The following is a 16745-nucleotide window of genomic DNA, read 5'->3' as shown; positions in this document are numbered from 1 at the left end:
AATATCAAAAATAACTGACAATAGCAGTAGGCCTATACCTTATTCAGATGAGCATGTGTGCTATTTTCCGCTGTTATTATTCATATTATTATATAGCATATGATAGGTTAACCCTCTTACAATACAATTCAGCTTTACGTTTGTAGATGTAAACCAGTATATAAAGCAGCCCCACCCTGGTGTACCAGTAGTTATTTTCTCTGACGGATAAAGCAGAGTGTCATGTGACAAATAAAATGAAACCATACTATTAAACCACAACATGTATATACATATATACATATATATATATATATACATATATACATATATATATATATATATATATATATATATATATATTGTTCACATGTTGAAATTACATATAAGCCCAAATCATTATTTAAAAGGACCTGCACACAACAATATGGTCCCTTCCATTCACGTCTCAGAAGGTGACGACATGACTACCATATAAGGTAATGGGCGGTCGGTGAAAGCCAACTACCCCGTTTTGATTGGACAACCGGTCTGACATGACCACTTTTCGCAAGTCGTCGGCTACGTTGATTGGACGGCTGACTTGGTCCGATATGGGGCTCATTATCTTGATCAGCCGTGGATGGAGCGAGGAGGAGAGAAAAAAAAAAAAAAAGGCAGAAGCCAAACAAGAACGGTGTGGAGGTCTGGCGTGGAAGCGTCGTTTCTCTACACGAACCGGCGACCACTGGCTGAGGGAAGAATGCTTGAAAACAAGAGAGAGAGATTGAAAACCTTCCTCAGGAAGATCGACGAGAAGGCCATCGTCAAAATCAAGCACTTCATGAAAGAGAGGTGAGTGCAGTGAATGTGGCTGAACCGCTATCTGCCGGGTGAGCAACATCAACGGGGTGGATGCTAACGGTTAGCATTTATTTCATGAGAACAACCGATACGATTTGAATGCTTTACCCTCCTTATATACAGTCTATGGTGTTACCTCATGTCAATGTAAGTGTTTATTTAACACAGAAATGTGAAATATGGTAACGTACGTAAATAGAGACCAGCAACGTCTTTCAGTTAATTAGTAGATCATGCTAGCAGATTAGCACACGCCTCGCCGAAGATGTGTTGGCATTTAAATTCTCTTTAGCTAACGGTACAGTGACACAGTCAATTGCATCCTCTACATCAATGGTTCATCTTTGGATTCTGAGTTAAAACACACTCTGTAAGTTAGCCTTATTTCTAAAATATGGCTGCTGCGTGCATCTCTGCATTACAAGTGTAACGTTACATGAACACCACCAATATGGGAGCATCTGCACTGTTTTAGCATTCGCTTAACGTCCTGTTGACTCTGCTAACATTGGCAACTGATCGAGGTGTCGCTGACACAATCACCTGACATCGATGGTAGAGCATGCCTATAGACAGACTTGAATAACAGAGTAAAATGCATATTGAAGATGGCCATTATTGTAATGTTAACGCGAGGCTTGTCTGCGAGGTGTGGTTACAGACACAATGCTAGGGTTTCTTTTCATATTGGTCCATTTCCAAGAATACAATGATTGTCCCACGTTATTGCTGTAAAGTGTTGTTTGTGTCCAGGTTAGCAGCCAACTAAACTATTCCACGCAGCGTAAATAAACAGCACCACATATAGCAGACTGGCAGAAAGGGGAACTTGGTCCAGATCTGGTCGGTTCTTAATCTCGTCTGTGCCTCCTCGCTTAAGAGTCCTGACTTCATTCACAGGCCTATGTGGGTCAGATTGTCATCACATTTTTGTCCTCTATTATCCAGCCCTGTTGAGATCCAGAGCAGACGAGCCTAGCAGACAACTACATTCAATCATGCACTCTTTTAAACCTGCACAAGTAGTGTTACCCCCAAGGAAACGCACACACACACACACTTGTCACACATGGGACAAGCAAGTATATGTTTTCCCAGAATGGACTATTTTTAGCTCCCATGAGGTACATGGTGTTATATAAATGCTCCCTGCATCTCACTGATGGTGCTCTTCGGCCTCTGAGCTTTGCCTTTCGCTTCCCTCCCCATAGATAGCCAGTACAAGAGCCCCACCAATCACACTGGCCTGCTGCTTATCAGCAAAGCTATGGTGCGTCTGCAGTATGGTATGTATGGTGATTATCCGTTTCCACAATACGCACATATATAACTATGTTGTGGCATTGTCAGACCTCATTGAGCCAAGTCTCTGACCATGTATGATCTACCGATCATTTCATCCGCTCTATATTCCAGTCAGTTTGTTCTTGCACTTAAATCTCCCCTATGAAGATAAAAAAAATGCCAGACTAGCCATGTATTTGAACAAATGAGTGCACCACGTGCTTTAACACCGAGCACCTACTTGCTAGCTCGTCTTCGCGTCTCTGCATACAGGTTCGCCATGCACACAGTGGCGACGTATGAATAGCCTTGTTTCAATAGGGAAGCCTCTTATTGCTGCAAAGCTTGCTTGGCTGGAATAGGCTGGGTGGGGCCGCTATGCAGGCGCTCTGTTGGCTCCGGGAAGATGCTCGTAGTACAGAGCTTCCTTGCTGCTGTGGGCAGTGAAGACTTGTGTGGGTCTAAATTATGAGATGTGCTGCAGGCGCAGAGGAAGAGCTCAAGTTAGAGGTTTCAAGGTTCCAAGATGGATGGTATTCCAGCCTTTACGCTGGCTTGAACCAGGTTTTAGAGACTCATTTAGAATCGGTGGCTTTCGCGCACGTCGTCGATTTTGTATATGACTGTTCACACAGACGACCTGCTGTTCTGTGGAGCTGAGAGCAACAACATTCTACTGTAGGTTAATTCTAAGCCCCCCCCCCCCCCCCCCCCCCCCCTCCTTGTGACCTTATTTTAAACAATTTCCAAACACCACAACACACCATCCGGCATGGATGTCGTTGAAAAGTATTTTTGAGCCGCCTTGAAGAAAGACCCTCTCTGTCTCCTGCGTCCAGTTAGCACTGAGGAAGTGGAGGGAGCTGCTGCATGCACGAGGCCGCATGACTTCCCACTCGCACAGTTGTTCTGTAACACATGTACACAGACACGCTCTGTTCCACTTGGCACACACATGCACACACACAGTTCTCCTGCGGATTGAGGTCTGGCAGGGCGCCACAGACGGCGTGTTGTTTCGCCATCACCACTAGCTTGCTTCCCTTCCTGGCTGCTCTGTCGAAACTTACGCCCATACTATACGTCCAACATATTCATTTTCAAATGTTGGCACGTCTTCTTAGTTTCAAAGTAGGTAAAAAATGGAAAACAAACTACATTATCACAGATTAGGGTTCTCAGATGCTGTTTGCGTAGTTGACTTTTTACTTTTACATCTTTACTGTCTCATTTGGAGCAATAAAGCCCAGCTGCAACAATCTGTTGTTTTGCTTTGGGATCCGCTGGTTTTGATTGGTTGATGGGTGAATCGGCTGTTCTCATGACAAAAAGGGATCCACAACTCTCCAGGAGATGGTGCTCTGACGCTATCTGACTCTGCAAAGTCTTAGGTGATCTCACAGAGATTACGTGGAAGTGTAACCTCCGTCAGCATAGCGTGTGAGCCTGGAGGCTCCTGTTGTTAGACCAGTAATGTTGCCTGTTGGAAAGCATTCTATACAGAAGCGATTTTGTCTTCCGGGCGAGTTCAGTGAAGAGCTGACGTCTGCAGCAGGACTCCCGGGATCATATGGCTCATCTCGGGACTGCAAACGGAAGCACCGTGACTCCCAGGGGAGTTATTCTGTCGACTGGAATGTCGAGCTAGTTTCCAGTGAATTTCAACAAATATGCCTAACTTTCTGGTTATTAACTTTTTAAATGATTAACGAAATATCATCGTTAATTGGAAAGAGTTTCTTTCCCTGTTTTTATATCACTAAAGGGCCAGTGTAAGCCTTGCATGAATTTATTTTGTGCAATCCAGTATCTTAAGTTTTTAAGTATTTCCACCATGAGTGCTTTTTCTAGAGCAAAGATGAACATGGCTATCGGGAGACGTGCCCTTGCACCCCTTCACAAGCAATGTGCAAGTCTTATCTGTAGATAAAAACGGAGAGGGACAATCACAACGTAGAGTTCTCATGGGTATGTACACAGGCAGTGGAGTGAGGTGAGCGAAGAAGGAAGCGTTGTGATGCAGATGTATTATCTGTTCAGTGTATTCAGTAATTGTCTAACTGGTCCGAGCCAAAAAGGGACCCCTGGGACACCGTCTTCCTGCTAAAATGCCACCGTGATGAACTGGTATGGTAGGAAGTTAATTAGACTTGCCCTCGGTTTGTAGTGATCAAAGCACCAAAACATACATTTGTGAAACTCAACAGAAATCATGACGCAGTTAGTCAAGATAACTGACGACCTCGGTCTGTGGAGGTGGAAGATATCTCTACGGCCGATATCTCCAAAACTAAACAACTCCCACACTAACGATCTAGTTTGATGAGGAAGAATATCTAAAGTTAAAGGATAAAACAGTGGTTTTACATCAATGGATAGCTTGCCATCCGACACTGACTGTCTTTACATTGTTGGTACACGGGACAAATGTGTAGTCTGTTAAGCCAGGAGGTTCGCCTTCAGGCTGGAGAATTCTTGAGAGGCCACATGGCTGTAGAAAAGAGCGAACCTGTGCTGTTTTGATTCTGCCAACATGTATTTATAACGCAGCTGTCCCTCAGCATTCCTCCTGCAGATCAACGCCAAGAGGTGTACATTGAAAACTTGGCAGGTGGTAGTGAGACTGGCGAGGTAAGGAGCGATGCTCGCTGGCTAAATATGGACTGACGTTGCCCAGTACAGTCGTACTCGATCCTTCTGCATGGCTCTCCAGTATGTGGCACTCACACGAGGGTTGTGAATGAAACGGTCTGTTGCATTAAGCCTACAGTACGTAGTCTACTTTATTAATCTATTTTCATTATGTATTCTGAGCTTTTCTTCCCATTTTCCCCTCTAGTCAAACACAAATATTCCTGTGTGTTCTGGCCCCAGTAGCATGGTACACAAAGGGGATGAACTGGCTATTGTCATGAACATTTCAATGGCTGCTTTTAAAGCCATCTCCCTGTTGTAATTGAGAACAGGCTGTTGAATGTCGTCGTTGGGAATAACCTGGCAGTATTTCTATCATCTACTGGGAGGGCGTTTCAGGCTTGAACCCCGGTCTATTCTTCTTTTTACTCTTTTCACCCCTCCTTCTCGTTTTCTGTCCTGCTGCGTGTTTCCGGAACCATCTTCACGTTGAGCTCTGTGGTGCTTTAAAGCGTTGCAGTAAAACAGACCTTTACACCCTTTTTGATTCAGCCGTCGGTGCTCGGGGTCCAAGTGCAAAAGATACAACTGCCGTACTCGTTTGGCTGCCTTGTCCGGTGACTGTTACAAGCTTTTTAGAGATCGAGGGAGCGCGTGCAGAGAGACCTCCGTTGGTCATGGACAGAGGGAAAGGCTTGTTGAACCAACAGGGCGCTGTGGTTGACTTTCATTGCTCTGAGAATCTGGGAAGGTAAGGCTAGAAAGCAAATCCTCTTTTTTAATTTTTTTTAATCTCAGCCAGTACTTCTCAAACCGTCTCAGATGAGGAAGGACTGACTTGAGCAATATTGAATATAGGGCTGGGCGGTATACCGGTTGAACCGGTATACCGGTTTTAATTTCCAGTACGATATGAATTTTTCATATACAGTCATACCGGTGCACAGCCGAGGCAACATCTGTCGCTCTTCAACAGGCAGCAAAATATATTGTTCGCCGCTGAGAGCGCTGCGGTCGGAGCTAGTTGTCTTAAGTGTATTTAGGGAACCCTAGTCATGGTCATAACTTTATAATAACAATTAACAACCCACAACTAACGCTCTTTAACAGGGCAAAACCCCACGACACAACAGTTTGTGACACAAATAATTGTACATTTATAAAATTTCCCTGCCGAACTGCATGCTGGGTATAGCTCGCTAACAACAGTCTGCTAACAGCTGGGAGAGGCTCTGTCGCGCCAGTAACGTTACATTAAGAACAGAAAAGAGCGATGCAGGATGAACAAAGACTAAACAACAAAAGGTACTTTGGTCAGACACGTATGCAACGCTGATTACCGTGTAATATGTGTGGTATTTGTTATAAATGTACGTTGGTACATACAGGGTGATAAGAAGCTGTACATGGAGGGACTTAGGACCCAGGGGAATGTATGTGAAGGAAACAGGAAGTGACCGAACGGAAGACACGCCACACAAACAGCTGTTCACCGCTCGCTGGCCGGTTGACCGGCAGGTTCTTTTCGGCGTTAATTAATTAATGCTTTAACGCGGAAAAAAAATATACCGTGAAACCGCCAGAATCTTACAAAATACCGTGATATGCATTTTTGGTCATACCGCCCAGCCCTAATTGAGTACATGTAGTCTTATTGTTTAGCTATCATTTCTCCCTATTTTTGTTTTTTCACCTGCCTGTGGGAACAATTTTTAAAACTTTTTTTTGTGGACTTCTGTCATGGAGTCGTACAGAAACTGGGGATCAACAGCCTTTGTACCTGAAACATGTGATCCTCTGTAAATCCAGGAGAATGTGACTGTGAAAGAGTGCCATGTCTCATGTTTTAAATTGACACCAGAGCAAATGCAGATAAAGAAACGTATCAAAGTGTCAGTAATCTGTACTTCACAGAACGTGTCGTCATGTGAGACAAGTTGTACTCTGAAGCGAGTCCTGATTCATATGCTCCCGTAACCTCGCGCATGCAACTTTCTAATCCGCTGCTGCTGATAATTTGATATGATTTGAAATGTCAAGCGTGGCAGTGCAACTTTGCCCGACATTGATTGCGTCAGGTGGTGTGATGTAGCGCTCCGACAAGGAAGTAGGTCAGAGGTCAAGGCCTTTTGTCTGGCAGTTACCAACCCATTTCAGGTAGTCCACCTCCTGCTTTGTAAACACAAAGCAGTTCTTAAGAAACTTTTATAGAGTAAATCATTCATTTCATAATATGTTTCATTTAGTTTTCTCATGTTGTAACCTTTTTAGCGATAACACGGTTCTTGTCACACACCTGTTAACCTTTTGATTGCTTTGGCCTTCAACACTTAAAGTTTTTATAAAGCACATCCTACTGCAAGAAGCGAGGAGTGCTGGTGGCTGCCTGAGTGTTACAGGTAGCGGCTTCAACGTGACCGTGTTAATGCTTCTGGTTAGTCCTGAGTAAAGAGAGGAAGTAGTTGAGAAAGTCAACAGTCTTTAAATACGGCCTATATTGCCCTGCCACTTTAACCCCCTGCCTAGTGGAAATGGCTCACAGACTAACATGTGGTCAGCACTGATTATGAAGTTGTTCTCACAGTGTGTTGACTTCATCCAACCACCAGCATCTACACACTTCAGCAGTTTACTTGCCCCAAAGTTTAGTTTTTATGTATTTATATTTTAGAATAAAGGATACCTGAGAAAGTGTTGTTTACCTCTCTTTAGTCTCTGGAGTAGAGAAACCTACAGCTACAATTAGCCTCCCACAAAGGCTTTTAACTTAGCATGGTTAATGACTGGCTTATTGAGCTTTAATGACTCTTAAAGATGTAAATAGATTCCACTACACAGGGAAACATCTCTTGAATGGCGAAAGCTCTTTTTGTACTGATGTGAGGAAGTGTTGCTGGTCACACTTTGATGGTCGGTAAAGACTTATTATTGCAGAGTAGCCCATCGTTTCATGTTTACCTCTCCTCCAGTTACTCAGGTGACTCGGTGCAGAAATTGTTTTTTGCAGCAGTGCAACGCCCTATATGCACTGAGTAATGTGTATTTCATCAATATGCTGCCAGTTGTTCTAATCCCCCGGAGTTCATGTAGGGTAGACTTGAGGTTGTGCCGTCTCCGTGGTATTGCATTCGTTGCCTTCGGGCACGCGTATAATGCACCACTCCTACATTGGGCCAGTCTAAGCACCTCACAAGAATTTTCAAGTTTTTAAAAAGTCCCTGAGCCGTCTTTGCCCCACCAGAACAAATCCCAACATGACAGGATTTGATGTTTTTTGTCAGTGGAATATTTCATTCCTTAAACGTGTGTGTGTGTGTGCGTGTGTGCGCGTGTGTGCGCGTGTGTGCGTGTGTGCGTGTGTGTGCGTGCGTGTGCGTGTGTGTGTGCGTGAGAGATGGAGAGATTGAGTGTGCGTGAGAGATTGTGTATACACACTCATGCTTGTCTAACTCTGGGGGAGTGGCTGAGTTTGACGTCAGCCTACGGAGTGTCACACCATTCTTAACACAAAGTGGCTTCCTCTTACCAGCACACTGAAATACAGTGGTGGTTTTCTGGCAGGATGCGGCGAAAGATCTTGACTTAACGAGGTCAGCAACTCATCTTGGATCATTCAAAACCTAAAGAGAACTGTAAAAGATCTTTTTTGTAGAAGTGTTTTTGTAATCTTAGTCTTTTATTTAGTAACGTCTCCACTTTGATGGTGTGAAGCCAGTCTGTACAGCTTGGAGATACTCGATTGTTTTGAGTTCATTTCTTCCTGTAAGAAAAGGAAATGCCGACCGTCAGTAGGTACATGAGTTTCCGTTCATCAAAGCGATTCACCAGGTAAGCTGTTCTTTGTTGTTGTCTGTCTTTAGTAGTTGAGGGTTGTTTTTTTTTGCTGAGATGGGGCTTAGGCTTGTGTAGCCTCATATTTGAGCTGCATTGTATTTGTGTCATAAGATTTCAGCTCGTTGGTCTTTTTAATGAATTTTTGGCTCGTTTGTTCCGGGTCAAGGACAGGCCGTGGTCTTTTTAAGAGCACACTGGCTGTAGTAAACCTGGCAACCTTCCTTTTTACAACACAGTTTATTATTTTTTTTTTTTTTGAAATGGTATATGTGCAGCGACTTGTCACTTTTAGAGCATGAGTCTACCTTGATCGGCTTGTAAAGCAGCGAGGAGGTGGAATCGCACAGCCACAAGCGGAGCACTGACGCAAAGCGTATCAATAAAACTTTCCCAGCACATCATAAAGATAAACGCGAGGTCTGCTGGATGTCAGTCCAGTCATCACACAGCCTTTCATTTAAGTAGAGTGGAATTTTTTTAGCTATTAAGATCTGAAAACAATGATTGATAAGTAACCCAAACTCACGGCAAGGTAAAGCCTGATGCGTGCTGTTGAAGTTCAGAGTGTTTAACTCTGCTAATCTTTGCTGATAGATGATGACTGTGCAGTAAATTGTGCCGGGCATCTTTGCACAAGAGTCATTTATAGATTTATTTTTCCGGTGGTGAATGTTGTTGATTTCCCACACTGACTTCCTCCGGTTTCATGTTTAATATGTTCTCATCATTCAGGTCTTTTGTTTACTATCTGTGTTTCAGTTTTTAGCTTGCTGTGAAATAACTTATTTTCTGAATGAACGTTTCTACAGAGGGGAATTTTTTGGCAGTGGGGTTGTTTTTTCACATAGTAGTGAAATTGTGAAATTGCCAGTAATCGTGGTCTGTTTTGCAATAACCTTGCAAGAGAAATTCCGCATGCTCATTGTATGTGCACTTTAAAATTACTGTCAAACAATGTCTTGAATGCCTTTTTCTCTCCCCCCCATATCCAGCAGCTACCCGGTAGAGAGCAGTGGTGGCGGGCTGCCAGCCAAAGTGAAGAAAAGCCGGAGCAGCCCGGGCAACAGCAGCATCAGGAAGGCGGAGACCAGGAAGGCCTTGAGTTTGGAGGCTGCTCTGCTCGAGCAACAGCACAAAACCCTCACCAGACAAGAAGCCATCAGGTAGGACTGACGGGAAAATAATAAATGATACAAAATACCAGAAACAACCCAACTTTAAATGTGTTAAAACTGTTGAATATAATCCTGAACAAGCACACACAGAGGGGCCAAACTCAGCATTTTACAGATAATCATGGACCACTTTCATAGAAACAGATCTACATTCTGACGGGCCACGTTTAGATCTTGAAACTGAAATATAAGTAGTGAATCGGATGTGGGTAGAATACCATTTCTCAATCTAGAAGTGCAGTAAATCACACGTTGGTCGTAGTGGAGACACGGCTACTCTGAACACGTATCACAAGACCAACTGGTGTTCAGCTGTGACACACTCATGACTGTGTGAGCGGCTCCTCACATGGTTCATGTTTGAGGTAGATTTATGATATTTGTTGGTATTCATCCCCACTGCTGCCTCTGTGACTGTGTAACTACCCAGCCACTTTCAACACGTATCATTTTTGGATTGAGGAACATCAACACTAACCATAGATCAAATTATTTTATTATCAAATATTTATTTGACGCTGCCAAAAAACCTTGAGGTGTCAGGGAGTCGTGCAGCGTCTCTAGTAAAGTGACGGCTGTGATCGTTGTCTCCGCAGGTCGCAGACGTTCGATGACGACAACATCCGAGGCTTTGAGAGGACGGACGGCACCGGATCACAAAGTGTAAGTACACATTTGAAGAAATAGATGTTTATACTTGTCAGGTGGAAGTACAGGCTTTTGTGGTTCTTTTAGGACCAGTGCATTCGTTGAAAGATTTCTGCTTCATTTTCTTTTTTCTCGTCTCTCTCTTTTTTAGAGTTTCATAAAGCACAACAAGACATTCCACAAGTTATTTCCAGATATTCCTACGAGTGAAGACTTGATACACGGTAGGTAAACCCAAAGGAAAGAGAGAATGCACGACTGAATGACTGAACCACATAAAACTAAAGGTGTGTGTGTGCTCCTCTCCTCTCCCAGCATACATCTGTGCCCTGCAGAAGGAAGTGCCCTACCACGGTCGACTGTACATCACCGACACCCATGCCTGTTTCTACTCCTCGGTTCTGCTAAAGGACACTAGGGTAGGCTGACGCTCTTCCCTTTGTTGTTGTGATATTTCCCCACATTGTTGCACTTTTCCTAACATTTTCCGTTTGTGGTTGTGGGCTCTTCCAGGTTGTTATTCCAGTTTCCTGCATCCACATCGTGAAGAAGCAGAACACGGCTTTACTAGTACCCAACGCCTTGTCCATTCGCACCACAGAGGGAGACAAGGTCAGTTTCTCACCTTCTGCCCCACACAGCCTTCTTCTGATGGCCATACAGTCTATTAATAAGTAGAGATGTTCAAAGTCCAATGTATGTAATCTATTCAATGACTGCGTATTTGATGGTTCAGATGACTAATATTCCTTCTTTTATTCTCCCTCTCGTTGTTTAGTTCCTGTTTGTGTCGCTGCGTAACAGAGAGTCATGTTATCAGCTGCTGCAATCCGTATCTCCTCAACTAGAGGTGAGTTGCTTTTTAGATCTTCAGAAGTTCTGCACTGGTTCATGTGATTTTATAAATGTACATTTGCTCATATTCAGTCAATGATGTAGTTGTGGAAATGTATAGTGTTTTAGAGTGGGAAGAGGGTAGCATCCCTGCTATTGTAACCTTGTTGCATAGCTCTAAACATTTAGTTTATTTATATTATGATGATGAAACTATCAAAATGAAAGTTGCTTTTCACAAATCCAATGGAAACCTCTCTGTGTTACAGGATGGCAGCACAAACAGCAGCCCCATCTTCTCCTCAGCTGAGAACAGCTTTGATAAGATCAAACTTGTGGTAAGAGACCTTTTCACAATAAAATAAAAACAATGTATCCACGTTCTCTTCATAGCGGGCAAATGCAACATTTTTCTCTGACCACATATTGTCCTTTTTATTAGCACTGAATGTGGATATGTGTGTTTCTCGCTCATCTCAACAGACCTCCAGCCAGTCCAGTCTGGACGACAGCTTCTACCACTTCGATGGCTCCGAGACCCAATCTGTACAGGACCAGCCTCTGCACAGACCACACAGAGGTGAGAGGCCTCAACATCATGTGTACATGCCAAACCTAAATAATAAAATGTTACCTGTACCTACAATCCTCTTGTACGATTGAGAACATCCAAACATGTCCAAGTAACCCACGGTGCATTGAAGTGTCTGCAAGAATCCTTTTGGAAAGCACATCCGCTGGATTCAAAACGTTTGTTTTTTGTTTGTTTTTTCGGTGCCGTTATCTCTCATTGTCATGTCTGTTCAAGCCCGTTGACGTGCAAAGTCCAAGGTCTGATAGCCGCCTATCGCTGATTCTATTTTTCCCCTCTCTCTCTTCTTCAGAGGCAGTGCCTGATGGGAATGACCCGACTTTCAGGAGCCTACACATGCAGCAGAGTGATAGCTCATCCTTTGAGGAGCTGTCAGTATCGGGTAAGACACACACACACACACACACACACACACTGCAATTTAATACTAGCTTCTTGCTGAGTCCTGGAAAACTCTGATAAATCAACTAGCCTATCAGTGAAAGTGTCTGGTAGACTAGACTGTCCTTTTTAGGCTCTGCCATAAAACGTGGCTTGTGTTTGAAGTGTTTGTTGGAAGATGTTTATGTTTGAATCTACAAAATGTGCATAGACACACACGTGCAGTCGTAAGCTACAACCTGCCAACACGAGAATGTTGATATTCATGCTGCATTTCCTTCTCCAGGTTCATGTGGATCGTGGGTTTGGAATGTGACCGAAAAGGCCAAGTCCCTGCTGGTTCAGAGAGAGTCCAGCACCCTCAACACTCTCCTCTTTATTTACTTGATTTTGTGAGTAGCACTTCCTCTCTATAGCAAGTTCCCCTCTTCTTCCTTTAATCCAATGCCTTATCGTCCTTCGTGATCGTTTTCATCTGCTCGTCGCTCTCCTTAAAGGAAAGGCTAAGAAACCTGTTGTGTCAGTAACAAACTAGGTCATCTTGTAGGATTCCAGTAAATCTAAGCCTGACAACTTTTGGATTAGTTTTTGCAAACCAACACCAACACACAGCAGTCCCATAAACTACATTTGAACCCATTAATTATGCCTAAGATTCTTCCCCGCCTGCTTAAATAAGTAAGCCTCCCGTCTGATGTTTGTACGCTCTCGTGTTTATTGGCTGTGCTGTAAAGTCATAGAGTGACATCCTTTTTAATACCTTCTGAAAGGACCATACTCATAAAGTGTTTAATGAAGTGTTTGGCTATTGTTGGTTCTCTATGTACCTGCAATAAGCCAATATTATTGAACTTTATCACGGCGAATACGTCTGCAGGAAAAAGACAGTAAAGGTGACTCATGTTTGTTTTTTTTTTGTCGGTTACAGGGTGGTGCTGCTGCTGCTGTCGTCCGGTTACATCGGTTTACGCATCGTGGCCCTGGAGGAGCAGCTGACATCGCTGGGAGCGCTGTCTGAGTTCCCTTTACAGAGCGGGTGAGAAGGCCTTCTCTGAATAACAGCAAGCCTTAGAGGGTGGCCAAAAAGATGGAAACGTTGAAGTGAGCAGTTTACTTCTACCCAGCACAGAAGTTCTGCCTCACAACTACACAATGTTTTTAAAGACAAATTGAGTAAAGTCTGCCTTTTTTTTGTGCCCAGAAAATCCTCAATTGGTGGTCAGTGTTGTGTATTTACTAGAATACCATGAAAAACAAAAGACTGACTTCTTTCTCCAATATTAATTTATTGCCTGCGACAAACTAATCTCTAAAGAAGTAATGAGACTAAAGAATTAGGAACCATTCTGTTGTAATGTTGGATATGTTTGCAGAGCATATCTAACATTGGTATTCCCCTCTTTTTTTTTTTTTTAATCGGATGTTTGCTTTGTTGTGTAATTGGCTTTATTCTCTCGGGGCAGATAGATTCCTGTAATAGGCGGAGCCTTGTTGCTCAGTAACGAAATCATTGGGTATAGCTGGGTGTGTTTAGTTTGCTTTTGATACGCCGCTCTCAACTGGTTCCCTCTCGTCTCTTCACAGGTACCAGGACACATAACACTCAGCGACCGAGGGAGAGACTTGGAGGATTATTTCGACCTCTTCCAGCAGAACGCAGCCGGGAGGAATTTAATGTACTCGAGGCTGTGCTGCTGGCGACAGGAACAATGGCCGACCTGTGCAATTTCAGAGACTACCTGTTAACTCGAAGGGCTACACCTCCTCCTCGTGCAGTAGACAAACGCACATGCCACGACGTGCCAAAAAGCGCACAGACGCACTGCCCGGTTGCAGCGCGTCTGAAGTTCAAAACCAAAAGCCGAACGGCTCTAACTTCAGCAATGTGCCACGCTTAACCAAGTTGACGGGCGCTTTTCTTGACAGAAACTGTTCCGCATCTGAAGTTTATGTTCCACATCATCCTTCACACAGACTCCTCTGCCTGTGCGTGCAGTCTGAACAGGGCTCTACCGATCAGCACCGGCCTGCTGTCGTACTTATTTATTGCACCTCGACACCAGAGACGTAGCGCTATGCATAACCAAAGATGCACCACAGTGCACGTCTTTTGCATGAGTGCACGGAGATGATTTTAAAGATGATTTTCTACCTACCTGTCAATTAATCAGCTCGATGCATCCGTCTCTGTCCCTTCAGTTGTGTTGAGTACTTCTCTCTGATTGGTTCCTGTCTTGAAATGCTGATCGCTGAAACCTCAAATGCAGATCGTCCTGTGGAGGCTCGATGCTCTCCTGATGCTCTCATCCGTTCTCTCTTTCTCCAATCAGCGGCGATCGCAGTATCACTTTCCTCGTCTTTGGCATGATTTAAAACAATTTAATGATCATTGATCAGAGGTTGTCCCCCCCCCCTGCAGCCTGAACTGCGGATGAATGCATAATCAATGCACAAATATTTAATCCAACAGGACACGAGGAGGTTGTCTGAGGCATCGGTATGTTTTTGTGTACTGTTCTACGGCTTTGGTCTTCAAGAGTAGACTTAAAATCTGTACTGTACTGTCCGTCAGTCGGGCCAAGTTGTGTTTAAACGTACAAACCTCTCTGTCTCTTCGACGGGCCTCTTGAAGACCAAATGGCAATTCTAGAATTTTCAGGTTATTTAAAGTAGCACAAACGATGTATTTCTAATGTTCATGCATGTGTCTGCAATACCGACACTTGACTGATACTGTGTGTGTGCACATTCTCGCTCCAGAAGAGGAGATTTTGCATCCACCCCCTTGCTGTAAGGTCCAAGTTTTCAACAAGCAAAAGGAGAAATTTCAATATGCAACAAATTGTTATGCATGGCAAAAAATGTAATTTATCTTTTGTGTGCTGTTTTAAAAAAAAAATGGGGCTTGATGTTTAGTGGGGAAGAAATTGTTTAAGAAAAAAAAAAAAGAAGTTGAGTGAAAGCAACGGCTCAATCGAGCGAGTGCACTTTAAAAAATGTGTCACAGTCCGAGGCGTTGTGTTCGGGATTGAAAAGAAAAATGGCAAAGCTGGCGTTGTGTGGTATCTGACGGTGCTAAGACCTTTTTTTAAAACTGTTTTCACTCAGGGGTGGTGGGCACTACCCGCCACACGGTTCTTAGGTCGTCATCTTTTCCCTTTTGTCAATTTCAAAGTGCTTGTGATGGGGTTCACATTTCATACGGCTTTGGCTTTGGTGATTTCTCAAATGTACCTTTTTGAAAAAGAACACTACTTGTCTTTGAGATTCACTTGACTTTATCCGTTCAGCTTCTCAGAATGCTTTTTTTTTTCCTCCCTCTTATCACTGTTTTTAAACTAACCCGACCACGCGTATCCACGCTGCATCTCCATGATTTAACATCACCCTTGTTGTGGAAGCTGTTCTCGACGATGTGTAGCGATATGTTTACTTTTGCTCCATCCCGTCTGTAGAGTCATTCTTATATTCAGCTGAGGTTTTTGTTAACATGCCATATACTGTACTGTCAGTTGTTATGATCCCCCACAAGGGGGCAGCACACACACGTCCACTGTCCTGGATGCAAGAAGCTCCATGATGAGGGCAGCATTTATGTGGGTTTTTTGCACTATTCAAAGTGTTGTAAATAATTTTCTATCAATTGTTCATGTCTTTAATTCGAATGGTCCTATAAATATATTTATTTGCGTTCTGTGTAATTCAAAATTCAAAGTAGTCTCTGTGAGATGACTTTGCTATTCAAAATAAATCGAGTATTGCGAAGTGAATGACCTGTTGTGTTTTGTGAATGGAAAATTAACTTGGATCACGTGACGTTGTTGGGAGAGGCACCGGTAAATAGAAAACATTCACATAACACTTAACTCCATTGCTATTTTTCCGTTTGGTAATACTGAAACAGAAAGTAACGTGGTCTTTGACAGTTGCTGCAAAGTGTTTGCAGTGCAGATGTTTTGTGGTTTGACGGAAACTTGTTAGTTTTGAGTCATTTAAACTCAACTGTGAACACTTAATACTAATTTATACTCTCTTGCTTTTGATATTTTATCATTCTTAAAACTGTAAAAATAAATTTATATTAATTTAGAAGTACAAAGTCTAATACATCTGCCTTTAGGTTTCCCAAATACATTTGTCTTCTATAAGATTCTTCAGTTCTGCGCTGAAGAAATCTACATCTTCAAGCAGTCTGCAGCTCGTCCCGTTTCCTTATATGCTGTGAATGACCGAGACTCCCCCAGAGGGGCCGAACCATTTATCTCCTGTTAACTGTGCCGTTTCATTACGCTGAAGAATGGATTGTGTCTTTAAAAACCTTTGTGACACAGGCCTGACGTCAGCTGTGGTGTTTAGAGGCGTAAGACCGCCATCTAGTGGAGAAGCTGTTATACACACACACACGTCAGTTAAATAACGACGCTACGTTTGGAATGTGCATTTTAATTCTGATTAGTGGCACACACCACCCAAGGAATGTCAAAGGAAGTCCTTGTTATACATATACATGTCATTTAATTTAGTGGAATTAAAAGTAGTAG

General features: G+C 43.2%; 1 protein-coding gene across 2 annotated transcripts; it reads left to right on the top strand.

Moving 5' to 3' along the window:
* The first annotated feature begins 464 nt into the window (after positions 1-464).
* Positions 465-15974, top strand: LOC142946686 (GRAM domain-containing protein 2B). 2 transcript variants are annotated; one of them, XM_076088146.1, is made up of 13 exons: positions 465-813; positions 9570-9737; positions 10346-10412; positions 10549-10621; positions 10713-10816; positions 10911-11009; positions 11176-11247; positions 11501-11569; positions 11715-11811; positions 12116-12205; positions 12491-12596; positions 13133-13240; positions 13789-15974. In XM_076088146.1, the coding sequence occupies exons 1-13, from the start codon at positions 602-604 to the stop codon at positions 13802-13804; spliced, it is 1281 nt and encodes a 426-aa protein (XP_075944261.1). In that variant the 5' UTR covers positions 465-601; the 3' UTR covers positions 13805-15974. The 2 variants fall into 2 exon arrangements, with proteins under 2 accessions (XP_075944261.1, XP_075944260.1); XM_076088145.1 differs by having other exon boundaries at positions 483-813; positions 9567-9737.
* Positions 15975-16745: the final 771 nt, after the last annotated feature.

This window comes from Anarhichas minor, unplaced genomic scaffold (genome assembly GCF_050575085.1).
Source record: "Anarhichas minor isolate MPS153535 unplaced genomic scaffold, ASM5057508v1 ptg000010l, whole genome shotgun sequence".
In the NCBI taxonomy this organism is placed as follows: Eukaryota; Metazoa; Chordata; class Actinopteri; order Perciformes; family Anarhichadidae; genus Anarhichas; species Anarhichas minor.
The sequence above is the reverse complement of the archived record's forward strand: the minus strand, read 5'-3'. Positions and strand labels throughout refer to the sequence as shown.